General features: G+C 49.4%; 1 protein-coding gene across 3 annotated transcripts in view; it reads left to right on the top strand.

Annotated features, from left to right (window-relative positions):
* The first annotated feature begins 442 nt into the window (after nucleotides 1-442).
* LOC115477768 (serine/arginine-rich splicing factor 5-like) overlaps nucleotides 443-26,783 on the top strand; it is a 110,114-nt gene continuing 83,773 nt past the window's right edge. Inside the window, exons 1-2 of one of the 3 annotated variants that reach the window (XM_030214842.1) lie at nucleotides 443-521; nucleotides 12,110-12,254. In XM_030214842.1, the coding sequence (XP_030070702.1) occupies nucleotides 12,129-12,254 (126 nt within the window). In that variant the 5' untranslated portion in view covers nucleotides 443-521; nucleotides 12,110-12,128. Of the gene's footprint in view, nucleotides 572-12,109; nucleotides 12,255-26,783 lie in introns of all 3 variants that reach the window. The other 2 variants (XM_030214841.1, XM_030214844.1) reach the window with 2 other exon arrangements.

Below are 26,783 nucleotides of genomic sequence, written 5' to 3'. Positions count from 1 at the left end.
TTAAAGGTTCTTTGGTTATGAAAAAATATATATTTTAGGCGTTTCATCATTGTAAAAATGTTAGGATTCACTAGGCTAGGGCATTTACTATGATTGTCCCAGTGCTGTTTGTCTAGGTAAAAAAAAACAAAAAAACCCCAAAAACAGTAATCCTCAGTTACTTCCAGGCAGAAGAACTGGAATGCAATCAACTCTGCAAGGCCGCCTTCTTCATAGCAAACTGTTTGTGAATGAAATAATCCTTCAATCGCAAATTTTTTTTTTTTTTTTGTAACTAACAGGAGCAGTCAGTCACCAGAAAACAACATAAAACGAAATTATGCAAAAATCCAGGAGAGAGATCGTATTTCCATCGTCACTAGGCAACACCAGGTCGTGGGCGGGTTCATTTGTTGTTGTTGTCGTTGTTTCCCTTCCGAAGACGTCACATCCTGCAGAGGCGGGACTAACGAGCAGCCTTTGCGACCGACCGCCCCCTTCTTTCCTCCGAGTCGACGCTGAGGTGTTTTGCGGTGCAGCAGGTAACGGTGGTGGTTGGAAACCAGTAGTAATAGTTTCTGCGTTACGACGGGTAAGTTAGTGAAGTCGAGGCTGCACGCATCGTAGCTGCTGAGGGAAGTGGGTTTTTCAATCTAAGCGCAACACCCTCTGACCTAAACGACGGTTGTGACTCTGCAATTAACTTGAGGAGGGCCGGAGGTCCTTCTGTACTTCAGTAATAACGTTTAAAATGGTGTTTTCGGCAAGCTAGGAGCCTTCGTGCTTTTATTTGATGACTGTTGGTGCACGGAGTTTGATCGAGGAGACGTGTGCGCGTGGGAGTTCAGCGGCCTGGGGTTTCCGGCCGAGTTTGTATTTCGGCGTCGTGAAAGGGAGACTCGGTGGCGAGGAAGGGACCTGTAAACTGTGTGGAGTCTCATCAAATTGACGGGAGACGAATTACTGCCCGTTATTGGTTCATTAAAATAAGGTGGAGGAGGAGGTGCTTAATATTTTGTTTTCACTTTGGCGTTTCTCTGCTTCCGATTGGAACCGGGAAATTCGTGGTGGAAGGCGGGGCTGTTCGTTTAGCGGACGCCGCCGGTTTTGCTCCTGGAAAGAGTTCTCTGGAGCTCGGAAGGTACTGTACTCGTGGTTTTGTTTTGAGAAAACAATGATATTTATCCGTACTTCGGAAACGTCAGTGTTTTGATTTTTATCTTGGAAAACCTATGCCTCAGTAAATTGGGTTGGTTTATAAAGTGCTATCAGTCGCCGTTGTTCTTAGTTGTTAGTAGGGCATCTCCTCTGTAAACTCTCAGTTTAAGTGTTTGTTTTCCTTTTGGTAGTCTGTGGTGAAAAGTTAACGCTTGGAGTAGTTTATTTTCCATAAATAGTATAAGTATTTACTTCCACTATCCATGATGTATTGTAAGCCACATTGAGCCTGCAAAGAGGTGGGAAAGTGTGGGATACAAATGCAATAAATACATAAGTGTAGCTTAGTACGTTACCATAGTTTGTGAAAACGTTTACACGTGGGATAATTGTAGAGTACTGCAAAAAAAAAAAAAAAAAAAACAACCCAATCCTCATGGATTCATAGGAGCTGGTGCTGTGGATGCTTGAGCACCAGCACCAACAATATTGCGCATACTCCTCGACTGTATCTAGGGAGAGGTATTTCTGATTGGTTTAGCACCCTGAATTTTCAAAAGTTGTCTATGAATGGATTTATGTAATTTTCTAACTTAATAAGGTACACAACAACAACGGTTAGTTGTAGTTGATACCTTTATTGTTTGGACCGACATAAATTTATATGCTGCACTTCTTCTTTTCCTTTTCAAATAGTACCATGTTTTATGTGATACGGATCAAAATTTTTTAAAGAAAAAAAACACAGTAGGCTCATCAGATGGCAAGTGTTGTACACTACTGCACTGCCTTCCTGGCCATTTCTCTCACATTAAATCTTTGTAAATGAATGGTGGAAGGTAGTCTGAAGTAAAAAAAAAAAAAAAGTGATATTTGTGAATAGGATTTGTAAAATGTATGTTTTAGCATAGTTAGTGTAGAAAGCAAATCAGTCTCCTTTTGCAGATGTGAGCTCAACAGACTTTTAAACATCTAAAACTATCAATAATGCGATCTCTGAAATGAGCTACATTTGGATATTTGAGGTTTATATTTTATATATCTAGTAATTTGTCTTAGGGTGGGTTCAAAAAACAATAATCCATAAATACAGAAAACAGGAACACAATTGCCCATCCCACCCCCAATAAAGCATCCTGCAAAGATTAAACTAGTTAAATAGCAGCCCTGTTCTCCAAAATCAACTATAGAAAAGGAATTTTGTCATTCGTGAGCAAAATGTAGTTTTAGTTTCTCCAAAGGAGATGTAAAGCTTGTGAAAACTGTGTTTTTCTATTGGTTTATGAGAATTAAGATGGCTGAGTTTTTAGAGTCTAGAAAGCGTAATGTATATGCCTTTTAATTCATTTAGAACACATTGATATTCCTTACAGGAGAGTCTTGATGATGGAATCCTATATGGACTCCACATAAACCAATAATTGAGTTCTTAAAATATTTAGAACAAATAAGAGGAGTAACAATTGCATTGTCTCTTGCTTCGAAATGGGACTTGTGCAAACTGTTGCAAGAAATTAGCAAAATGAGAGATCAGATTTATTTTTTTGCATTGTAGGATTTTTTTTTTACCTATTTGTTATGAAAAGGGGTAGGAAAATATGCCCAAGGCAGCAGTTCATCTAAGCACCTAAGCAAGAGCTGGGTCTGGGAAGAGCAAAGGTGGCCAATGGCTGTAACTACAGTGATTGCTGATGCCAGAAGGGACAGCAGCCATTGAGGCTGGTAGTGGTGACTGGGAATGGGCTGGGGGAAGCAGACACGAGGTTGTGAAAGAAGATGAATTTATTGGGGTAGAGAGGTTTGAGGAGAGTAGTTTGTTCCTTTTTATTTTAAAGTTTTCCTTATTCTCACTCCAAGTAATTTAGGCTAGTTCCTAAATTAAAAAAAAAATTACTGTTGCTGCAGGTTACCCAGGCTGACTTACATTTGCTGAATAATCTGTTTTGCTATAGTGCTTTCCATTGAGTGTGGTGCATCCTTTGCTGCCAGATGGTACAATAAGTGTTTCTTTAGTCCGTACTAAAAGGATTGCTTTCACTCATAGATGAGATTAGTTTGAGAAAACAGTGGTGTAAGATTATTTGCAATCTGGTGGATGTTTTTTTTCTCCTAAAAGACCTTTTACCCCCAGCTACATAAGCTGAAGATGTTGTATAAACGTTCCATTTAATGAATTAGCATAATTTTTTTTTGTTAGAACAATAGGGTATCCTTTTTGTGTTCCTGAGCTGTGCATCTCTAGTAACTTGAACAGAAAAGGACAAGGAATCATGTTCAGAAGGAATGGATCCTAAGGAGCTTAGCCGAGATTGGGTGGCAGAGCCAGTGGTGGGAGGCGGGGATGGTGCTGGGCAGACTTATACGGTCTGTGCCAGAACTGGTGGTGGGAGGCGGGGATAGTGCTGGGCAAACGTATATATGGTCTGTGCCCTGAAAAGGACAGGTACAAATCAAGGTAAGGTATACACAAAAAGTAGCACATATGAATTTATCTTGTTGGGCAGACTGGATGGACTGTGCAATTCTTTTCCATATCATCATGCTGATCAATCCATAGACTGGTGGGTTGTGTCCATCTACCAGCAGGTGGAGATAGAGAGCAATCCTTTTGCCTCCCTATATGTGGTCATGTGCTGCCGGAAACTCTCCAGTATGTTCTCTATCTCAGCAGGTGGTGGTCACACACAGCAGCAGCTCTGGCTAGGTCTCCAAGCCTAATTTTTAGGTTTTGTTGAGTACCTGGGGTTGAGGGCTCTTCTTGAGCAAGTGCAAACCTGGTGGCACCAGGTTCCTCTTTTTCTCCCCCCTCCCGCTGGCTCCGTTAAAAAAAAAAAAAAAATTTTGGACGTCCTTAAAGGCGTTTATTTAAACGTTTATTGCAGCTACTCACTGGGACACCAGGTCGTTACAGCTCGGAGCGAGAAGCAGGTAATTTTTACCTTTTTATAGCGGGCAGGGGGTTCCCCGATCGATCTCCACGTGGCCTATGGCGTCGGAGGGCGAGGGCGCGAAGAATCGCTCCCCGGACCGCGTATGCGCTTCTAGCAGGGATGCGGGGGTCTTAAAGTCTGATTCGCCCTTGTTGGGTGTCAGTTCGGAGGCCGGTCTGTGTCCCGGGTCTTCCTCCAGTGCGGCGGTTTTTCCCGCCATAAACGCCAATCCCCCGCTGCTCGCCTCCGCCATCTTGGCTGGCCACTCTGCTCGGACGGCTTCTTCTTGGGCCGCCCTTGAGCTGGGAGACGTTAATGCCATGGCCGCCCTTGATTTGGGCGACGGCAAAAAAGCGGCTAAAGTTAAGCGCCGTTCTTCCCGCACGGCTCCTTCGTGGAGTGTCGCGCCGGACGCCATCTTGGATACGCAGCATGTTTCTCCCCCGCTCTTGCGAGCGCCGGTTGAGGGTGCGTCTAGGGCTGTGGCCCAGGCTGCTGAAGTGCACAGTCTGGGGGGTTTCTCCCCCGAGTTTATTTTGCTGCTGCATCAGGCCTTCCTTATGCAAAACGCTGCCCCTTCTCCCTTGTCCGATAAAGGGGTTGAGGCCCCCGGAAGTAAACGCCCTCGGGTGGATTCCCAGGCCTTAGAGGACTCTGTTTCCTCTGATGTAGATGAGGGCAGCGTATCTGAGTTCTCCCAACGGTCCTTTGGGGATTCCTTGGAGGAGACGGATTCCCGCTCGGATGGAGCGGATGACCCCTCTGCAGCGCGGATCTTTCGCTCAGAGGATTTGCCCAACCTGTTAGTGCAGGCCATGAGCATTTTGAAGATGTCCTCTCCAGAGGACGTCTGTCCCTCAGCCCCTGTTGGCTCCGCCATTATGCTGGGGACGAAGCGCCCGCATAGAACCTTCCACGTGCATGATGCCATGCACACCTTAATTTCGGCTCAATGGGATGTCCCGGAAGCGAGCCTCAAAGTGGCTAGGGCTATGTCCCGCCTCTATTCTTTGCCTGAAAGTGAACGGGAGGCCTTTCTTTGGCCTACCGTGGATTCTTTAATCACTGCGGTGACTAAGAAAACGGCGTTGCCGGTGGAAGGTGGCACGGCCCTAAAGGACGCCCAAGACAGAAGATTGGAGGCGGCCTTAAGGTCATCCTTTGAGGCGGCTGCCTTAAGTTTGCAGGCCTCAGTTTGCGGCTCCTATGTGGCCAGGGCGTGCCTGACGATTGTGCAGCGGGCTTCCCCCTCGGATCCTTCCTTGAGGGCTGATTGGCAGGCCCTGGAATTGGGCTTGGCTTATTTGGCAGACTTACTGTATGATGTCTTGAGAGCCTCGGCTAAAGGTATGGCTCAGACAGTCTCTGCGCGGCGGTGGCTTTTGATGAAACATTGGTCTGCGGACCACGCCTCTAAGTCCCGCCTGGCTAAGTTGCCTTTTAAAGGCAAGCTGCTCTTTGGGGTCGAGCTGGACAAAATTGTGACCGATCTCGGCACGTCTAAGGGCAAGAGATTACCAGAGGTCAGGGCTCGGGCCAGTGCTCGCCCTGGTATCTCCAGAGGACGGTTTCAGGAAGCCCGTCGGTACCGCCCGGGCAAGTCGGGCTCTTCTGCCCCCTCTTCCTTCAAGAGGAACTTCTCCCCCAAGCAGCATTCCTTTCGCAGAGACCGCTGTCCCGGAGGTGCGCCCTCCGGTCCTCCCCCAGGGTCTCGTACCCAATGACGGGGTCCTGGTCCATGGCCCAGTGCAGATTGGAGGACGCCTGTCCTCGTTTCTGGGCGAGTGGACCTGGGTAACTTCAGACGCTTGGGTGCTGGAAGTCATCAGAGATGGCTACAAGCTAGAGTTCTGCCGACCCTTAAGAGACGGGTTTGTACTCTCTCCCTGCAAGTCTCCGGTTAAAGCTGTGGCAGTGCAGCAGACCTTGGACAATCTGATCCGCCTGGGTGCGGTCGTTCCGGTGCCAGAAAATCAGCTTGACAAGGGACGTTACTCCATTTACTTTGTGGTACCAAAGAAAGGAGGTTCTGTACGGCCTATCCTCGACCTCAAAGGGGTCAATCGGGCCTTGAAAGTTCGGCACTTTCGCATGGAGACTCTCCGCTCTGTTATAGCGGCAGTGAAGGCAGGGGAGTTCCTGGCATGCTTGGACATCAAGGAAGCGTACTTGCATATTCCCATCTGGCCTCCTCATCAACGCTTTCTGCGTTTTGCAGTCCTGGGCCGACACTTCCAGTTCAGAGCCCTCCCTTTCGGGTTGGCTACTGCTCCGCGGACCTTCTCCAAAGTAATGGTGGTCATCGCGGCCTTCCTGCGAAAGGAAGGAGTACAAGTCCATCCTTATCTGGACGACTGGTTGATCCGAGCCCCCTCTTATGCGGAGTGCGGCAAAGCTGTGTACCGGGTGATTGCTCTTTTGTGCTCCCTGGGGTGGATCATCAACTGGGAGAAAAGCCAGCTGCGCCCGACTCAGTCCCTGGAGTATCTGGGAGTTCGATTCGACACCCAAGTGGGCAGAGTGTTCCTGCCGGACAATCGGATTGTCAAACTTCAGGCTCAGGTGGACCAGTTCCTAGTAGCCTCTCCGCTTCGGGCTTGGGACTATGTGCAGCTGTTGGGCTCTATGACGGCCACGATGGAAGTAGTGCCCTGGGCCAGGGCTCATATGAGACCACTACAACACTCTCTGCTGCAGCGCTGGACTCCGGTGTCGGAGGATTACGCTGTGCGCCTTCCCTTGGACCCAGCAGTGCGCAAGGCGCTGAGCTGGTGGCTGAAGACAGACAAGTTGTCTGCAGGGATGCCTCTTGTGACCCCGGAGTGGATTGTCGTCACGAAGGACGCCTCTTTGACGGGCTGGGGAGCCCACTGCTTGGGAAAGACAGCGCAGGGGCTCTGGTCTCCTGCAGAGGCAAAGTGGTCTATCAACCTCCTGGAACTCAGAGCCATTCGGTTGGCGCTTTTGGAGTTCCTCCCGGTACTGGCGTTGAAGCCAGTACGGGTCCTGTCGGACAATGCCACGGCTGTGGCCTATGTCAACCGCCAGGGAGGTACCAAGAGCGCCCCTCTAGCCAAGGAAGCCATGAATCTATGCCAGTGGGCGGAAGCGAACCTGGAACAGCTGTCAGCGGCCCACATTGCCGGAGTCATGAATGTCAAGGTGGACTTTCGCAGTCGCCATACCTTGGATCCCGGAGAGTGGCAGTTATCGGCTCAGGCGTTCTTGGACATCACGAAGCGCTGGGGCCAGCCGAGCCTAGATCTGATGGCGTCATCGGCCAATTGCCAAGTGCCGCGCTTTTTCATCAGAGGACGGGACCCTCGATCTCTGGGAGTAGATGCTCTTCTCCAACAGTGGCCGACACAGGAGCTTCTGTATGTGTTCCCGCCCTGGCCCATGTTGGGCAGGGTACTAGACCGGGTGGCAAAGCATCCGGGCCGAATAATCCTGGTGGGTCCGGACTGGCCCAGACGTCCCTGGTATGCGGACTTGATCAGGCTCTCAGTGGACGACCCTCTGCGGCTGCCAGTGGAGCAGGGCCTGTTGCATCAGGGTCCCGTGGTGATGGAGGATCCCTCCCCCTTTGGTCTTACGGCCTGGCTATTGAGCGGCAGCGTCTGAGGAAGAAGGGCTTCTCAGACAAGGTCATCGCCACTATGCTGAGAGCGAGGAAGCGCTCTACTTCTACTGCTTACGCCAGGGTTTGGCGTACCTTTGCAGTGTGGTGTGAAGCAGGCTCACTTTCTCCCTTCACTGCTCCAGTTTCTTCAGTGCTGGCGTTCCTGCAAGAAGGTCTGGAGAAAGGCCTGTCCCTCAGTTCCCTTAAAGTCCAGGTAGCGGCTCTGGCTTGCTTCAGGGGCCGCCTGAAGGGTGCTTCCCTGGCTTCGCAGCCAGATGTGGTGCGCTTTCTCAAGAGAGTTATTCACCTGCGCCCTCCTCTGCACTCAGTGGTGCCTGCGTGGAATCTCAACCTGGTGCTAAGAGCCTTGCTGAAGCCGCCTTTTGAACCCTTGTCGAGGGCATCTCTGAAAGACCTGACGTTGAAAGCAGTCTTTATGGTGGCTATCACTTCAGCCAGAAGAGTTTCCGAGCTCCAGTCACTATCATGTCGAGAGCCTTTTCTGCAGTTCACTGAGGCAGGAGTGACTATTCGCACAGTGCCTTCCTTCCTGCCCAAGATTGTTTCTCGCTTCCATGTGAATCAGCAGCTCTGTCTCCCTTCCTTTCGTAGGGAGGACTACCCAGAGGAATACTCTGCTCTCAAATATCTGGATGTGAGACGAGTCATCATCAGATACTTGGAAGTGACCAATGATTTCCGGAAGTCGGATCATCTGTTTGTCCTGTTTGCAGGTCCTCGTAAGGGTCTGCAGGCTGCTAAGCCTACAGTGGCAAGATGGGTCAAGGAAGCCATTGCAGCGGCTTGTGGCCGCGGGGAAGGTGCAGCCTATCCAGCTGAAGGCTCACTCCACGAGAGCTCAGGCGGCCTCGATGGCAGAGGCCGGGTCCGTCTCCTTGGAAGAGATTTGCAAGGCGACAACTTGGGCATCGGCCCATACCTTCTCCAGGCATTACTGTTTGACTGTGGCTGCTCGGGCGGAGGCCCGGTTTGGAGCTTCAGTGTTGCGGTCAGGGATTTCAATGTCCCGCCCTGGGTGAGTACTGCTTCGGTACATCCCACCAGTCTATGGATTGATCAGCATGATGATATGGAAGGTAAAATTATGTATCATACCTGATAATTTTCTTTCCATTAATCATAGCTGATCAATCCATAGCCCCTCCCAGATATCTGTACTATTTATATTCTGGTTGCATTTCAGGTTCAAGTTTAGTCTTCAGTTCCTGTTCAGGAGGACTTCATGTTCAAGTTTTTTCAATTGGATTCTTCAAGAGTTGAGACAAGTTTGTGTTACAGTGAGCTGCTGCATTCCTCTCCCCTCCGTTTTACGGGGCTGGATTGAGACTTAAATTCTGCCGGCGCTCCCTCCCGCTTCGTGCGGCTGTAGGGCAGCTTTGTACCCCTCCCGCTTCGGCGGTGTTAGGGTCAGTCAGCTCCTGTTGCGGTTGCAGGATAAGCCAGATCCTCCCGCATCAGCGGGTGTGGTGTCCCTCCCCTGCTCCGCGGGGATGAGCTGGACGGATTCCCCTCCCCCACTTGTGTGGGGATGAGCTGGGTTAATTCCCCTCCCCCATTTCGGCGGTGGTGAGCTGGGCAGAGTGTCCCTTTGTGGGTGTAATTCTCTAAGTGCTGAGTCCTGCGGATGGAGCTTGGATATCGACATACTGAGGAGTTTCCGGCAGCACATGACCACATATAGGGAGGCAAAAGGATTGCTCTCTATCTCCACATGCTGGTAGATGGACACAACCCACCAGTCTGTGGATTGATCAGCTATGATTAATGGAAAGAAAATTATCAGGTATGATACATAATTTTACCTTTCTGCCGTCATCTACTATGTTACTATGATGTGGAGGAGTGGCCTAGTGGTTAGGGTGGTGAACTTTGGTCCTGGGGAGCTGAGGAACTGAGTTTGATTCCCGGCACAGGCAGCTCCTTGTGACTCTGGGCAAGTCACTTAACGCTCCATTGCCTGCCGCATTGAGCCTGCCATGAGTGGGAAAGCGCGGGGTACAAATGTAACAAAAATAAAAGTAAAAAATAAAATAATTGTATATTGTAATAGCCATTGTTTTATTAAATGAAAAATAGATAAGCACAATGAAGTGACGTACCACTTGAGCATATGACAGTCTTTGGGGAAACAGTGAATCTGTTGCTAAAAATAATTTATACTGTCAACACGTAACGTGCTTAATATTTAATTTTCAAGAAACCTCTAAACAAGTATGAAAAATCGAACCAGGCAGTGCCCCAGAACATATAGATGTAATAGTTTTTAGTTGCTGTTTATATTCAGTGGTGTACTGCTTTGCAGCTTGGTGTATTTGAGTTTAATTTTAGTGTAATTTAAAATGGGCATCTCTTTATGGTACATGAACTTTAGTTACAGGGCTTAGCTATGAAATCCAACAAGAGGGACCCTGAAACACAATTAAAATAAAAAAAAATCCAAATGGATTGTCAATACTGAGCTGGTTTGTTGTTTAAAGAAGCTGATTTAAAACTCTTGCATTTAAGCATCCAACATGATTATATTTTGTCTCATAACATTCACGGTCTCAGCCACTTTGAAGAACAGAATATAAAACAAGAGTTGTACCTGTTTGACAGGGTAAACTGTCATGCTACATAGAAGTTAAGCAATTCAGGTGACAGCAGATGCCCCTGTTCACTCAGGTTGGAAAAGCATTGATGGTTTGTATTTCTGGTGCTATGGGACTCGGCAGCAGCTTGCAAGTCTGAAAAACAAAGGTGTAATTGTTTTAATTCACTTTACCAACCTGCTTAACCAAAAAGAATTCAAGTTAATATCTGAAAGAGATTCTGTTTACTATCAAGCAATCAGGTCAGACCTTAATTCCATTATGAAATAGACAATTTTTGCATAATTTTTATCTTCTGACATGATCTAGTATGGCATTTTTCCCTAAACAAAACCAAGAAATAAGGGTTGATTTTTAGGCCACTTTGAATGTCATTTGCACAGGAGTGTTATCCTATATAATAAAAAGCACCTCCAATGTTCTGAAACTGACTCTGTGGCAGTGAAGCTTTGAAGGGTTCGTGCTCCTGCTGTAGCCATCTCCTGTACTGACGTCACGAACTTCCGGGTTCATAAGAAACAGAACTGACCAACCACAGGATAGCAGCACAAAGCGCAACCTCGACGTCTATAGCCCTCCCTTCCAGTTCGTTCCCTCAGTCCTGCCCTCGCGGAAAGAGGAAATGATTTCAGAAGGCGGGACTCAGAGGGAGCAAAGTCGAAGGGAAAGCTACAAACGGGCAGGGCTGTCAAAGACGCGGCCGCTTCGATGGAGGTAAACAGGGGAGCGAGGAGACTCGATAGGTGGCTGGGGGGGGGGGGCAAGGGAGAGAGGAGAATCGCAGGGTGCCTGGGGGGGGCAGGGGAGAGAGGAGAATCGCAGGGTGCCTGGGGGGCAGGGGAGAGAGGAGAATAGCTGGGTGGATGGAGGGGGGCAGGGGAGAAAAGAGCATCGCTGGGTGGCTGGAGGGGGGCAGGGGAGAGAGGAAAATCGCTGGGTGGCTGGAGGGGGGCAGGGTACAGAGGAGATTCGCTGGGTGGCTGGAGGGGGGCAGGGGAGAGAGGAGACACACCCAGCAGTCTCACTCTCTCTTTGTCACACACACTCGCACATTCACTCTGTCTCAACACACAGCCACTCTCAAACATACACACTCCGAGAAAAACCTTGCTAGTGCCCGTTTCATTTGTGTCAAAAACAGGCCTGTATTATTAGTATGAAAATATTATTTGCTTGCGTTGAGCTATAGCTTTGCAACTGATTCTGCAGGAAGAAAGATAAGTGTTTCTTCATCTCTTGTTCTTGCCTGAAATATTTCATGTTGATTAGTTTTGAAGACTTTAATACTAAAGACATAGTTTGATAAGCTTGGATTAATAGTTTATATCACATTTCTGAGTGCTTGGATTTAAAAACAAATTAGTTACCGTCTTAAATGTTTGAATATCAAAAACAAAGCTTTCTACAGAACGAATCCTTTCAACTATGTGAGGCCGCACAACTTCATATTATACATTTTAATACACCTCTGATATTGTTGCTCCACATCAGTATGTTAGGAAACTGGCATTTTTCTTGAGTCACTTGATGCTAGTTGTTAATCCATTTTCTTTCTTTTTTTTGGATCCACTTTTTTTTTTTACGTCTTTGAGATATAGAGATAATTTGAGTAATTTTACTCAGTCTGGTAGGGAGCAGCCCCAGGTCACAGTGGCTTCTGCTGTCAGAGGGAGACTGCTGTTTTGGTCAAGGCCATCACCAAGTGAGAGTTTTTGATCAGTCATGAATTTTAATACTCTGGTTTAAATATGAATGTTACGAAAGTACTGAATATTTGCTATATTAATGCTGAATATTCTACTCAACAGTTCCATCTTCTAAGAAGAAATGAGTGGCTGTCGGGTTTTCATTGGACGCCTGAGTCCTCATGCTCGAGAAAGAGATGTGGAAAAATTTTTCAAAGGTTATGGACGTATAAAAGAGATCAATCTGAAAAATGGTTTTGGATTTGTGGTAAGATTTTGACAGTTTTTATGTTTAAACGGTTTTTATTGATATTGCAGCAACATAAGCATTGTCATACAGGGCACTGCATATAACATTCATCAAACCTCGATCTAACTATACAACCATTTGCTAACTAACATGCAGCATTTTTGAATTTTATATTACAGCATTTTTATTACTCCCAACAGGATGTACTTATCCTCCCCCCACCTTCCCCCATACCCCTCCTCTACCCCCCGTTTTTGACAGTTTTTAAAAATTTGCTTGATAGCGTTTGTATGATGATCTTAAGATTTTAAAGGGGTTTCAGTTTTTCATGGTGGTAAAACTTAAATGGGTATGGAGCAAGGGTCAAAAATGATTAGTAGAGCAATTAAAGGAGCAGAGTATGCTATTCTACTTCAGAAACTTGATTTTCACTGTGCCTAATATATAACCTTTTGTTTTTATAGTAATATCTTTTATATGAAGAATATTTCTAACACACTAACATACATTGGGAGGGAAGCAGTCAATGTGATGGCTTCATTCCTTGTCGCTTGCAGCAGATGAATCAAGGAACTAGTGCGTTAAGTCCGCCTACCAGCAGGTGGAGATAGAGATAAACAAACTAAAGGCAGTGATGCCAGACGGCCAGCTCCTTCCTCAGTTAGTATGTCTCTATTTCAGCAGGTGGTGGACGGCTTTTTCTCCAGCTCCTGGGCCCAAGGTCTCTGAGGGTGCTCCTGGGCCGGTGGCCAGTTTGAGCCGGGGGTGGCGGACTGGTGGTGTACCCTTTGGCAGCATACGCAGTTGCTGGGTCCCTTCTGCACCTCAAATTCCCTCTGAACAGGCTTTTGCTGTTCCTATCCTTCCCTGTTTCTGCCTCCTCGCTAAAAAACAAACAAACTCATAGAATTTGCTTATAGGAGAAACAGAGAAGCACAGGGAAGTGTGTTTTTGCTGAGAGCAGGTTTATGTCACTGCTGTCCAAGTCCTGTTTTCTGTTGCCTGTTTGTCTAAGCCTGCTTTGAAGTGGAGTCGGAGAGTTTTTTTTTTTCTTCGGCTCAGCTGTCAGTTCCCGTGCTTTCCTGGTCTGGGGTAAGTCCTGCTGGGTTCCTGTTCAGGGGCGGGTGATGGTAGCGGAGGCGATAAAACACTGTTCCCGATGTGGGAAATGGCGGCGGGCCTTTGCAGCACGGGGTGCACTGATTTGGCAGGACTCGGCGGGGGGAGGGGGACATGAGAGCATGCTTTTCCGCCTGGAGCCTGGCAATTCTCGCACCATTTTGCGATAGGTCGCAGAGCCGGCTCCGGTAGCGGTTTTGGGCAAAGCTTCTCCGCTGGTAGGGGAGTCGAGGGGGGGTGGTGTCTGGCACTGTGGGCAGTGGTGCAGGTGCCATGGCTGCAACCTCCGTTGCGAGGGAGGGGTTTTCGCCAGAGTTTATTTTGCTACTCCACCAGGCGTTTTTGTTGAAAAGGGCCTTGCTCCCCCACCCCCCCCCCCCCCCCACACAGCAGGGGGGTCGGTCTGGGGGTAACCAAGAGATTTTGGGTTTTTCCCCAGAGGATTTCTCCTCCCTTAAAAAGCCTAGGCTTTCTTTGGGGTCTGAGGAGGGGTCCTGCATACGGTCACCTGCAGCTTCCTTCATGGTGGCTCTCTCGGAGCAGATGGGGGTGGAGGACGATGTCCTCGCTGACCAACCGGAGGACTCTTCTGCCGTGAGAATTTTCCATAAGGAGGAGTTGTCCTCCTTTATCTCTCAGGCGCTGGAAGCCCTGAATATAGAGGACCCTGAGGTTGCGGCTTCTCAGGCGGTCAACCCCAAGATGGCTAGTACCAGACAACCTTCTAAGGCCTTTCTGGCACATGAAGCTATTGAAGAGTTGTTTCGGCCCAGTGGGCGGATCCTGATGGGGGGCTGAAATTAGCCAGGGCTATGACCAGGCTGTATCCGGTTTCAGTGGACCGTTTAGAGCAGTTTGCTCTACCTAGGGTGGATGCCCTGGTGATGGCGATCACTAAGAAGACTACTCTTCCAGTGGAAGGTGGTGTGGCACTTAAGGATATGCAAGACAGACGGCTAGAGGCCTCTTTGAGGTGGCCACTTTGACACTTCAAGCTTCTGTTTGTAGTTCTTATGCGACTAGAGCTTGTCTGTCGGCTGCATTCTGTCATGGATTCGATTTTGGAGTCTGATATGCCTGGAACTCCTCAGATGTCGCTGATGGATATTGGGCTGGCGTACTTGGCGGATGCCTTGTATGAATTTGGTCCATGCTTCGGCCAAACTCATGGCCTTGACCGTTTCCTCGTGGTGTCTTCTGTGGCTCCATCATTGGGCTGCAGATATGGCCTCTAAGCAACGGCTCATTAAATTGCCTTTCTGAGGTAAGTTGCTTTTGGGGGGAAGACCTAGAAACAGGGGATTCCAAATCTCAGCATCTTCCGGAGGATAGTCCCACGTCTACTTCCAGGCAGGGAGCCTTGATGCCACGTTTCAGAGAGACGCGACGGTATCACCCGGGGCGGTCCAACACAGCCTTTCAGTGTCCTCGTTTTGGGCAGCGTTCTTCCTTTCGCAATGAGAAGCGTCCGGCTGGACCCCTCTCTCGTCAGGGGGCTCCTTCTCAGGCCTCCCAATGATGGGGCGCAGGTCCACTCGGGAGGAGAGCAGATCGGTGGTCAGCTTTCTCTGTTTGTTCCAGAGTGGGCCAGAATTACTTTGGACCAGTGGGTCCTTGATGTGGTGCGAGAAGGTTACAGGCTGGAATTCTTCTCTCCCATCACAGACTTTTTTCTGAAGTCCCGCTGTGTATCGTGGGCCAAGAGGACATCAGTTCTGCAGTGTTTGCGAGACCTGCTAAGGATAGGGGCTGTCGTGCCTGTTCCTCCTCTCGAAAGGCGCACAGGTCAGTACTCCATCTTCTTTGTGGTTCCAAAGAAGGGAGGGGCTTTTCGGCCTATTCTCAATCCCAGAAAACTAAACCAGTTTTTGCGGGTTCGTCACTTTCGCTTGGAGACATTAAGGGCAGTTATTGCTGCTGTTCAACCAGACGAGTTTTTGACGGCTCTCGATTTGAGGAAAGCTTACCTACACATTCCCATTTGGCAGCCCCATCAAAGATTTCTCAGATTTGCGATGCTGGGTCAACACTTCCAGTTTTCAGGCCCTTCCTTTCAGAATGGCCACTGCCTTACGCACTTTTTTCCAGGGTCATGGTGGTGGTGGCGGCGTTTCTGCAGAAGGAGGGGATTCAAGTGCATCCATATCTCGACGACTGGCTGATTCGGGCGACGACAGCAGAGGAGAGTCGAGTGGTCACCGACCGAGTGTTTGGGGTGTTGCAATCCTTAGGTCGGGTGGTCAATATGGACGAGTCATCTGGTTCCTACTCAGTCTGGAGTATCTTGGAGTGCAATTTGATACGAAGCGGGGGAAGGTGTTTCTTCCCGAGGGGCGAAGGATCAAATTGCTTTCCCAGGTACGGACCTTATTGAGTCGTCACGCTCCCCGTGTGTGGGACTATGTTCAGCTCCTCGGTTCCATGACGGCGACCTTGGAGGTCATTCCATGGGCAAGGCCTCACATGCGGCCTCTTCGGAATTTCCTTTTGAGCAGATGGTCGCCGACGTCGCTGGATTATCAACGACGCCTTCCTTGGGCGAACCAGGCCAGGGACAGTCTCGCATGGTGGCTCCTGTCATCCAATTTGCAGAAGGGTGTTTCTCTGGCGTCTCCCAATTGGGTGGTAGGCGTGATGGATGCCAGCGTTGTGGGCTGGGGAGCCCATTGTCTTCATCGTGTAGCCCAGGGATCGTGGACCCCTCTCGAAGTGACTTGGCCAATAAATCGTCTGGAGTTGCGAGCAGTCGTGAATGCGCTGCGGAGTTTTCAGGACCTTCTGCAGGGGCAGGCGGTTCGTGTATTCTCAGACAACACCACGATGGTGGCCTACATCAGTCGGCAGGGGAGCACTCGCAGTCTTCCCTTGGCAGTGGAAGCTCTCGTCTTCTAATATGGAAGGAAGCGCATGTTCAGAGTCTGTTGGCAGCGCACATTGCGGGTCAAGACAATGTTCAATTGGATTTTCTCAGCCAGAGTCTTTTGGACGCAGCGGAATGGACGCTGTCGGACTGCTTTTCGGCTGGTCGGTCAACACTGGGGAAGACCAGTATTGGAACTCATGGCCTTGGCTTGCAGTGCCAAAGTTCCCCAGTTCTTCAGCCGCAAACAGCCAGGATCTGCAGGATTGGACGCTCTTCTCCGGCCATGGCCGGAGCAACAGCTACTGTATGTTTTTTCTCTGTGGCCTCTCATAGGGAGAGTTCTTCACTCTCACAGCCACCCTTGCGACTTCCGGTGATTCCCGATCTGCTTCATCAAGGGCCAGTTCAGATGGAAAATCCCTCCCGCTTTGGTCTTACAGCCTGGCTATTGAGAGGCTGCAGCTGAGGAAGAGAGGATTTTCAGGACCAGTCCTTGCCACTCTTTTGGGGTGCATGGAAGCAGTCAACCTCAGCAGCGTATGCGCGAGTGTGGAAAGCTTTCTTGGCGTGGTGTGCTTTCATTGCTGAATAGCCTTTTCGGGCAGACATTCCGGTTATTCTGGAGTTCCTTCGGGATGGTCTTCAAAAGGGATTGGCATATAATTCCCTTTGAGTGCAGGTGGCCGCACTAGCTTGTTTTAGGGGCAAACTGGACGATTCCTCTTTAGCAGCTCTCTGATGTGGTCCATTTCCTACGCGGGGCTATTCAGCTTCGACCTCCTCTGCGGCAGCTGGGCCCGGCATGGCAGTTGAATGTGGTACTGCGAACCCTCCCGGACCCACCGTTTGAGCCGTTGAATAAGGTTTCTGAGAAGGATCTAACACTTAAGACAGTGTTTTTGGTGGCCATTGCTTCGGCTAGGAGAATTTCTGAAATTCAGGCTTTGTCTTCCAGAGATCCTTTTTTTGCAGTTTTCTGAAGCAGGGGTGTCGATCCGGACAGTGCCGTCATTTCTACCTAAAGTGGTTTCTGCTTTTCATGTCAATCAGGCGGTTTATTTTCCGTCTTTTTGAAGAGAGGATTATCCGGGGGAGTTTGCCTCACTACGTTTCCTGGACGTGCGGAGAGCCTTGTTTGGGTACTTGCAGATCTCTAACGAGTTTCAACGCTCAGATCGTCTCTTTGTGCTCTTGGGATCGAAAAGAGGTGAGGCGGCTTCTAAGGCTTCCATTGCTCGCTGGATTAGGGAAGCCATTGGAGCGGCGTATCTGCTACAAGGGCGGGCGTCTCCAGTGGCCATAAAGGCGCATTCTACTCGGGCACAGGCGGCTTCTTGGGCGGAGGCATCGGCCTTATCTCTGGAAGAGATTTGTCAGGCAGCTACTTGGGCGTCCCGTCATACGTTTGCGATGCATTACAGGCTAGACGTGTCTGCTCTGAAGGGTGCAAGTTTTGGGGTGGGAGTGTTGGCGCGGGGCACATCAGCTTCCCACCCTAATTATGGAATGCTTTGGTACATCCCAGTAGTTCCTGGATTCATCTGCTGCAAGTGACAAGGAAGGTAAAATTATGTCTTGCCTGATAATTTTCTTTCCTTTAACGCAGCAGCTGAATCCAGGATCCCTCTCTAGTTCAGCCAACGGTTTTTTCATTTTCCACGCAGTGTGGCTATTTTTTCCTTCCGGGTTCTCTTTTGCAGAGTTCAGACAGATAATGTGAACACAGAAAGGGTTCTGATTTTTAGATCAAGTTGCAGTTATTTTGAAGTTCTTAGTTGGTTCTCTGTTTTTCATAGTGAGGATGGTTTCTGGTTGTTATTGGTTTCATGTTTTTGGCCTTGGCAAATGCTTACGAATGACATACTAACTGAGGAAGGAGCTGGCCGTCTGGCATCACTGCCTTTAGTTTATCTCTATCTCCACCTGCTGGTAGGCGGACTTAACCCACTAGTTCCTGGATTCATCTGCTGTGTTAAAGGAAAGAAAATTATCAGGTAAGACATAATTTTACCTTAAGAAATCCTTATTGCTATAGATCAATCTGGTTCTTGAGGGCTGCAATCCAGTCAGATTTTTAGGATTTCCTCAATATGCATGAGATCTCATGCATATTCATTGGTGAAATCCTGAAAACCTGACTGGGTTGCAACCCTCCAGGATGCCTGGATTAAACAAACAAAACATAGTTTAGACTATGCTACTTAGGTGAGCGTAGACATACTACTACTACTTACTACTTATCATTTCTAAAGCACTACTAGACGTATGCAGCGCTGTACACTTGAACATGAAGAGGCAGTCCCTGCTCGACAGAGCTTACAATCTAATTAGGACAGACAAACAGGACAAACAAAATATAAGGGAATATTAAAGTGAGGATGTTAAAGTAAGGGTTCTGAACAAGTGAATAAGGGTTATGGGTTAATAGCAGCATCAAAAAGGTGGGCTTTTAGCTTAGATTTGAAAATGGCCAGAGATGGAGCTTGACGTTCCGGCTCAGGAAGTCTATTCCAGGCATATGGTGCATCAAGATAAAAGGAACCGAGTCTGGAGTTAGCAGTGGAGGAGAAGGGTGCAGATAAGAGAGATTTACCCAGTGAACTGAGTTCCCGGGGAGGAATGTAGGGAGAGTGGAGAGGTACTGAGGAGCTGCAGAGTGAATGCACTTATAGGTCGATTTGAGGAGAGGGCTAATATGAGCATAACAACACTGGTGGAATATTAGTCGTGCAGCAGAATTTTGAACAGATTGAAGAGGAGAGAGATGGCTAAGTGGGAGACCTGTGAGAAGCAAGTTGCAATAGACTAAGCGGGAGGTGATAAGAGTGTGGATGAGGGTTCTGGTAGTGTGCTCAGGAAGGAAAGGGTGAATTTTGGTGATATTATAGAGAGAGAAACAACAGGTTTTAGCAGTCTGCTGAATATGTGCAGAGGAGGAGAGGGGGGAGTCAAAGATGACCCCAAGGTTACGAGCTGATGAGACAGGAAGGATGAGATTGTTATCCACAGAAATAGAGAATGGGGGAGGAGGAGAAGTTGATTTAGGGGAAAAGATAAGAAGCTTAGTCTTGGTCATGTTTAGTTTCAGATGGCGCTGAGACATCCAGGCAGCAATGTCAAGACAGGCAGGCTGATACTTTGGCCTGGATTTCGGCTGAGATTTCTGGTGTGGAGAGGTAGATCTGGGAGTCATCAGCGTAAAGATGATACTGAAAACCATGGGATGAGATCAGAGTGCCAAGGGTAGAAGTATAGATGGAGAAAAGAAGGGGTCCCAGGACAGATCCCTGAGGTACACCAACTGACAGTGGGATAGGAGGATCCACTAGAGTATACACTAAAGGTATGCTGGGAGAGATAAGAAGAAAACCAGGAAAGAACAGAGCCCTGAAATCTAAGTGAGAACAGAGTATCAAGGAATAAGTAGGCTGTGATCAACAGTGTCAAAAGCAGCAGATCGAGAAGGATGAGGATAGAATAGAGACCTTTGGATCTGGCCAGGAACAGATCATTGGAGACTTTAGCAAGTGCTGTTTCAGTTGAATGAAGGGGGCAAAAGCCAGATTGAAGTGGATCAAGAATAGCTTGAGATGAAAGAAAGTCAAGGCAATGGCAGTGAACAGCACATTCAAGTATCTTGGATAGGAAAGGGAGGAGGAGATGGGGCGATAGTTGGAAGGACAGGTAGGGTCCAATGAAGGTTTTTTTAAGGAGTGGTGTGACTACGGCATCAGGAACAGTCGCAGTGGACAGTGAAAGATTGAAGATATGACAGATAAAAGGGATGACAGTAGGAGAGAGTGTTAAGTAGATGGGTGGGAATAGGATCAGAGGAACAGGTAGTTAGTTTTGAGGAGGAAATAAGATGTGTAGTTTCCTCTTCAGTAAATTCAGAAAAGGAGGCAGGTGTTGGAGGGTTGAGAGAATGGACTAAGGGAAGGAGAGGTGGAGGTGACCTGGTTGAGAATTCAAGTTTAATCTTGTGAACCTTATCATTAAAGAACTCAGCCGTAGTCTTTGGGGAAAGTGAAGGTGGGGTTGGAGGTGAAGGCACTTTGAGGAGACAGTTCAGTGTGGCATAGAAACGTCGAAGGTTTGAACCAAGAGAATTTGTCAACTGGATGTAATAGTCCTGTTTGGCAAGTAAAAGAGCAGACTGGAAGGAGGTCAGCAAGAATTTGAATTGTGTGAAGTCAGCATGTGCATGGGATTTCAGCCAAAGGCGTTCTGCAGAGCAGGCACAGGAACGTAGGTAGCGGATTCTAGAGGTCAGCCAAGGCTGGGGTTTGGTACGTTTTACAGAACGGGGAATGGGAGGAGCAAGAGTATCCAGAGCCGAGGAGAGAATAGTAGTATAGGAGGAGACAGCCTCATTGACAGACTTGGATAACATAATAGTAGAGAAGAGATTAGAAACATTGGAGGACAGAGTAGAAGGGTTAATAGCCTGAAGATTCCTAAATGTATTGGTTAAGATTGGACGGGACTGGGGAGGAGGGTGTTTAAGTGTGAAAGTTATTAGATGATGGTCAGAGAGGGGAAGAGTTGAGGCACAGAAACTAGAGAGTGAGCAGTTAGAGGAGAGGATAAGATCAAGACAGTGGCCGTTCTGGTGAGTGGGGGCAGTGGAGCACAGTTGAAGATTGAAAGAGGATGTTAAAGCAAGAAACTGCAAAGCATAAGAGTCAGGGATCATTAGCATGAATGTTAAAATCCCCAAGAATGAGGAAAGGAGATGAAGGTTCAAGAAAGAAGGAAAGCCAAGCATCAAAGTCAGTGAGAAAGGAAGAAAGGGACTTATCAGGTGGTCGATTAAATGACTGCTACTCAGAGAGGCAGAGGAGCAAATGGATGGATGGAGTGGACTTCGCAGGAAGAAAAACAGTGAGACTGAGGTAGAAGAAGAGGTTGAAATCTACAAGAGGGTGAAAGTAGTAGCCTGACACCACCTCCACGGCCAACCAGGCGAGGAGTATGGGAGAAAAGATAACCTCCATGGCATAGGGCTGCGACTGAAGCAGAGTCTTCAGGGTAAAGCCAAGTTTCAGTTAGGGCAAGCAGATGGAGAGTTCAGGACTCATTCACAAAGTCAGCTGTAGATGCTGTTAAAGCAGTAGTGTGCAGCCCAGAGTTGGGGACCCTTTGTTATTTACGTAAATGAGCCAGGGTACATGACCAGTTCAGGGTGGTCACTGCAATAACCCAATTGATTGTTTGGAAAGGAGAGATGGGGGTAGGCTTATGGTGTCGCATGCTAACATGGTTCCAGTTTTGATTTGGAGAGGACTGCCAGGTCTTAAAGCTAATTAGATGATGAGACAGTGATGGCTTGAAGAGTGTCTTTTTTTTTTTCTTTTCTTTTTTTTTTAACAGTTCACGTGAGACTCACATGGGTTGGGTACTGAACAGAGACAGGTTCTACTAGAGCTGTCTTGATAGGCTCTTCACTGCTCATAGTAGTTTTTGTGCAGGGAAATGAGTGCTATTCTTGTTTTTTTTTTTCAAGATTGACTGTCTAGATGTATTCCTTTGGCTTTTAGGGAAATTAAAAAAAGGAAAGAGGACAGTAGGGAGCAACAGACCTGTGGCCAGAACAGAGGTAGCAGGCAGGCTCAAAATCCCCTTGCAAGATGAGAATTGGGGTCTGAATCTGAAAGAGGAGTGCAGTGTGTGATGCCTATAGCAGTCAGAATGCCCAGTGGGTGATTATGCAGGGCCTACAGGAGCCAGCAGCTGAGCAGTGCTGCCAACTCCTATTTGCTGTCTACAAAAGGGCAGAGATTTTGATCCTGATGGGAATCGGGAAGCTTCTGGAGGGAGGGATCTTGGTACTACTGAGTCCCTTCCCAACCCGATCATGTCAGCTGCAGCTGTTGTGGCAGCAGACATCTTGATTCTGATCCACCAAAATGCAGCACAGCTTGGATGGAGATTTTATTGAGGTTGATGGTGACTCTGCCTATCTGATTCAGGTGGCAATGTAAAGGGGGGAGTCCATGAAAGGGGTCCCTGGTGCGGGGGGGGGGGGGGGCTGCACCACAATTTGGGGGCCACCACCCTGACCACAGAGGGACCAAGTTAAAAAGTCGCAGGGACCTTGGCTCGCAGCTCCAAGAGGCCTAAGTGGTATTGCAAAGATTTAGACCCAGATCAAAGCCTGTTCTTGCTTCCATCCTTTCCAGGGAACATGGGTCTGGATGAAGAATTTTTTGAAGGCTTGCCATGGCAGGTTAATTGGAGGACATCTCTCCCAGTCAGCAAGGGGATTCTCTTGTGGTCGTCTTTTCGGTAATGACCTTGACAGAACCCTTGGATGGGAACTCCATTCTTGCAGGACGTTGGAGACTGTTTCCAAGAACTTTCCGCTTAATATTTCAACAATCAGCAATCTCAGTATACAACCAGTGAAAAACAAAACAACCTGTGTAATGGGAAGATAATAAATACACCATCAAAGTTTTAACATTTTCTCTCTCCCTACCCCACACCCATCCCCCTATCCAAGTACTGAAACATTTCTCATCCCCCCTCCCCCAAGTTAGCAGACAACCGTACAAAATTGGACTGTCCTTCCCTATTGTGAATAACACATTTGCTTCGCAGGGTCCTAGTTCTTGTGACCCTCCCGAGGTGCAGCATACACAAATAGATGACCCCCCACCTCCAACCCTCCCACCTTCTAAGTAGGCACAAAGTTCTATATGAGTCACTGAAGCTTGCTTTAAGTAGTGTTTCCATATCATCATGCTGATCAATCCATAGACTGGTGGGTTGTGTCCATCTACCAGCAGGTGGAGATAGAGACAATCCTTTTGCCTCCCTATATGTGGTCATGTGCTGCCGGAAACTCCTCAGTATGTTCTCTATCTCAGCAGGTGGTGGTCACACACAGGAGCAGCTCTGGCTAGGTCTCCAAGCCTAATTTTTAGGTTTTGTTGAGTACCTGGGGTTGAGGGCTCTTCTTGAGCAAGTGCAAACCTGGTGGCGTCAGGTCCCTCCTTTTCTCCCCCCTCCCGCTGGCTCCGTTAAAAAAAAAAAAAATTTTGGGCGTCCTTAAAGGCGTTTATTTCGACGTTTATTTAAACGTTTATTGCAGCTACTCACTGGGACACCAGGTCGTTACAGCTCGGAGCGAGAAGCAGGTAATTTTTACCTTTTTATAGCGGGCAGGGGGTTCCCCGATCGATCTCCACGTGGCCCATGGCGTCGGAGGGTGAGGGCGCGAAGAATCGCTCCCCGGACCGCGTGTGCGCTTTTAGCGGGGATGCGGGGGTCTTAAAGTCTGATTCGCCCTTGTTGGGTGTCAGTTCGGAGGCCGGTCAGTGTCCCGGGTCTTCCTCCGGTGCGGCGTTTTTCCCCCGCCATAAACGCCCATCCCCCGCTTCTCGCCTCCGCCATCTTGGCTGGCCACTCTGCTCGGACGGCTTCTTCTTGTGCCGCCCTTGAGCTGGGAGACGTTAATGCCATGGCCGCCCTTGATTTGGGCGACGGCAAAAAAGCGGCTAAAGTTAAGCGCCGTTCTTCCCGCGCGGCTCCTTCGCGGAGTGTCGCGCCGGACGCCATCTTGGATGCGCAGCATGTTTCTCCCCCGCTCTTGCGAGCGCCTGTTGAGGGTGCGTCTAGGGCTGTGGCCCAGGCTGCTGAAGTGCACAGTCTGGGGGGTTTCTCCCCCGAGTTTATTTTGCTGCTGCATCAGGCCTTCCTTATGCAAAACGCTGCCCCTTCTCCCTTGTCCGATAAAGGGGTTGAGGCCCCCGGAAGTAAACGCCCTCGGGTGGATTCCCAGGCCTTAGAGGACTCTGTTTCCTCTGATGTAGATGAGGGCAGCGTATCTGAGTTCTCCCAGCGGTCCTTTGGGGATTCCTTGGAGGAGACGGATTCCCGCTCGGATGGAGCGGATGACCCCTCTGCAGCGCGGATCTTTCGCTCAGAGGATTTGCCCAACCTGTTAGTGCAGGCCATGAGCATTTTGAAGATTTCCTCTCCAGAGGACGTCTCTCCCTCAGCCCCTGTTGGCTCCGCCATTATGCTGGGGACGAAGCGCCCGCCTAGAACCTTCCACGTGCATGATGCCATGCGCACCTTAATGTTGGCTCAATGGGATGTCCCGGAAGCGAGCCTCAAAGTGGCTAGGGCTATGTCCCGCCTCTATTCTTTGCCTGAAAGTGAACGGGAGGCCTTTCTTTGGCCTACCGTGGATTCTTTAATCACTGCGGTGACTAAGAAAACGGCGTTGCCGGTGGAAGGTGGCATGGCACTAAAGGACGCCCAAGACAGAAGATTGGAGGCGGCCTTAAGGTCGTCCTTCGAGGCGGCTGCCTTAAGTTTGCAGGCCTCAGTTTGCGGCTCCTACGTGGCCAGGGCGTGCCTGATGATTGTGCAGCGGGCTTCCCCCTCGGATCCTTCCTTGAGGGCTGATTGGCCGGCCCTGGAATCGGGCTTGGCTTATTTGGCAGACTTACTGTATGATGTCTTGAGAGCCTCGGCTAAAGGTATGGCTCAGACAGTCTCTGCGCGGCGGTGGCTTTGGCTGAAACATTGGTCTGCTGACCACGCCTCTAAGTCCCGCCTGGCTAAGTTGCCTTTTAAAGGCAAGCTGCTCTTTGGGGTCGAGCTGGACAAAATTGTGACCGATCTCGGCACGTCTAAGGGCAAGAGGTTACCAGAGGTCAGGGCTCGGTCCAGTGCTCGCCCCGGTATCTCCAGAGGACGGTTTCAGGAAGCCCGTCGGTACCGCCCGGGCAAGTCGGGCTCCTCTGCCCCCTCTTCCTTCAAGAGGAATTTCTCCCCCAAGCAGCATTCCTTTCGCAGAGACCGCCGTCCCGGAGGTGCACCCTCCGGTCCTCCCTCAGGGTCTCGTACCCAATGACGGGGTCCTGGTCCATGGCCCAGTGCAGATTGGAGGACGCCTGTCCTCGTTTCTGGGCGAGTGGACCAGGGTAACTTCAGACACTTGGGTGCTGGAAGTCATCAGAGATGGCTACAAGCTAGAGTTCTGCCGACCCTTAAGAGACGGGTTTGTACTCTCTCCCTGCAAGTCTCCGGTCAAAGCTGTGGCAGTGCAGCAGACCTTGGACAATCTGATCCGCCTGGGTGCGGTCGTTCCGGTGCCAGAAAATCAGCTTGGCAAGGGACGTTACTCCATTTACTTTGTGGTACCAAAGAAAGGAGGTTCTGTACGGCCTATCCTCGACCTCAAAGGGGTCAATCGGGCCTTGAAAGTTCGGCACTTTCGCATGGAGACTCTCCGCTCTGTTATAGCGGCAGTGAAGGCAGGGGAGTTCCTGGCATCCTTGGACATCAAGGAAGCGTACTTGCATATTCCCATCTGGCCTCCTCATCAACGCTTTCTGCGTTTTGCAGTCCTGGGCCGACACTTCCAGTTCAGAGCCCTCCCGTTCGGGTTGGCTACTGCTCTGCGGACCTTCTCCAAAGTAATGGTGGTCATCGCGGCCTTCCTGCGAAAGGAAGGAGTACAAGTCCATCCTTATCTGGACGACTGGTTGATCCGAGCCCCCTCTTATGCAGAGTGCGGCAAAGCTGTGGACCGGGTGATTGCTCTTTTGAGCTCCCTGGGGTGGATCATCAACTGGGAGAAAAGCCAGCTGCGCCCGACTCAGTCCCTGGAGTATCTGGGAGTTCGATTCGACACCCAAGTGGGCAGAGTGTTCCTGCCGGACAATTGGATTGTCAAACTTCAGGCTCAGGTGGACCAGTTCCTAGTAGCCTCTCCGCTTCGGGCTTGGGACTATGTGCAGCTGTTGGGCTCTATGACGGCCACGATGGAAGTAGTGCCCTGGGCCAGGGCTCATATGAGACCACTACAACACTCTCTGCTGCAGCGCTGGACTCCGGTGTTGGAGGATTATGCTGTGCGCCTTCCCTTGGACCCAGCAGTGCGCAAGGCGCTGAGCTGGTGGCTGAAGACAGACAAGTTGTCTGCAGTGATGCCTCTTGTGACCCCGGAGTGGATTGTCGTCACGACGGATGCCTCTTTGACGGGCTGGGGAGCCCACTGCTTGGGAAGGACAGCGCAGGGGCTCTGGTCTCCTGCAGAGGCAAAGTGGTCTATCAACCTCCTGGAACTCAGAGCCATTCGGTTGGCGCTTTTGGAGTTCCTCCCGGTACTGGCGTTGAAGCCAGTACGGGTCCTGTCGGACAATGCCACGGCTGTGGCCTATGTCAACCGCCAGGGAGGTACCAAGAGCGCCCCTCTAGCCAAGGAAGCCATGAATCTATGCCAGTGGGCGGAAGCGAACCTGGAACAGCTGTCAGCTGCCCACATTGCCGGAGTCATGAATGTCAAGGCGGACTTTCTCAGTCGCCATACCTTGGATCCCGGAGAGCGGCAGTTATCGGCTCAGGCGTTCTTGGACATCACGAAGCGCTGGGGCCAGCCGAGCCTAGATCTGATGGCGTCATCGGCCAATTGCGCTTTTTCAGCAGAGGACGGGACCCTCGATCTCTGGGAGTAGATGCTCTTCTCCAACAGTGGCCGACACAAGAGCTTCTCTATGTGTTCCCGCCCTGGCCCATGTTGGGCAGGGTACTAGATCGGGTGGCAA

The sequence above is a fragment of the Microcaecilia unicolor genome, chromosome 9 (genome assembly GCF_901765095.1).
Source record: "Microcaecilia unicolor chromosome 9, aMicUni1.1, whole genome shotgun sequence".
NCBI lineage: Eukaryota > Metazoa > Chordata > Amphibia > Gymnophiona > Siphonopidae > Microcaecilia > Microcaecilia unicolor.
This window is presented reverse-complemented; position numbering and strand designations above follow the sequence as displayed.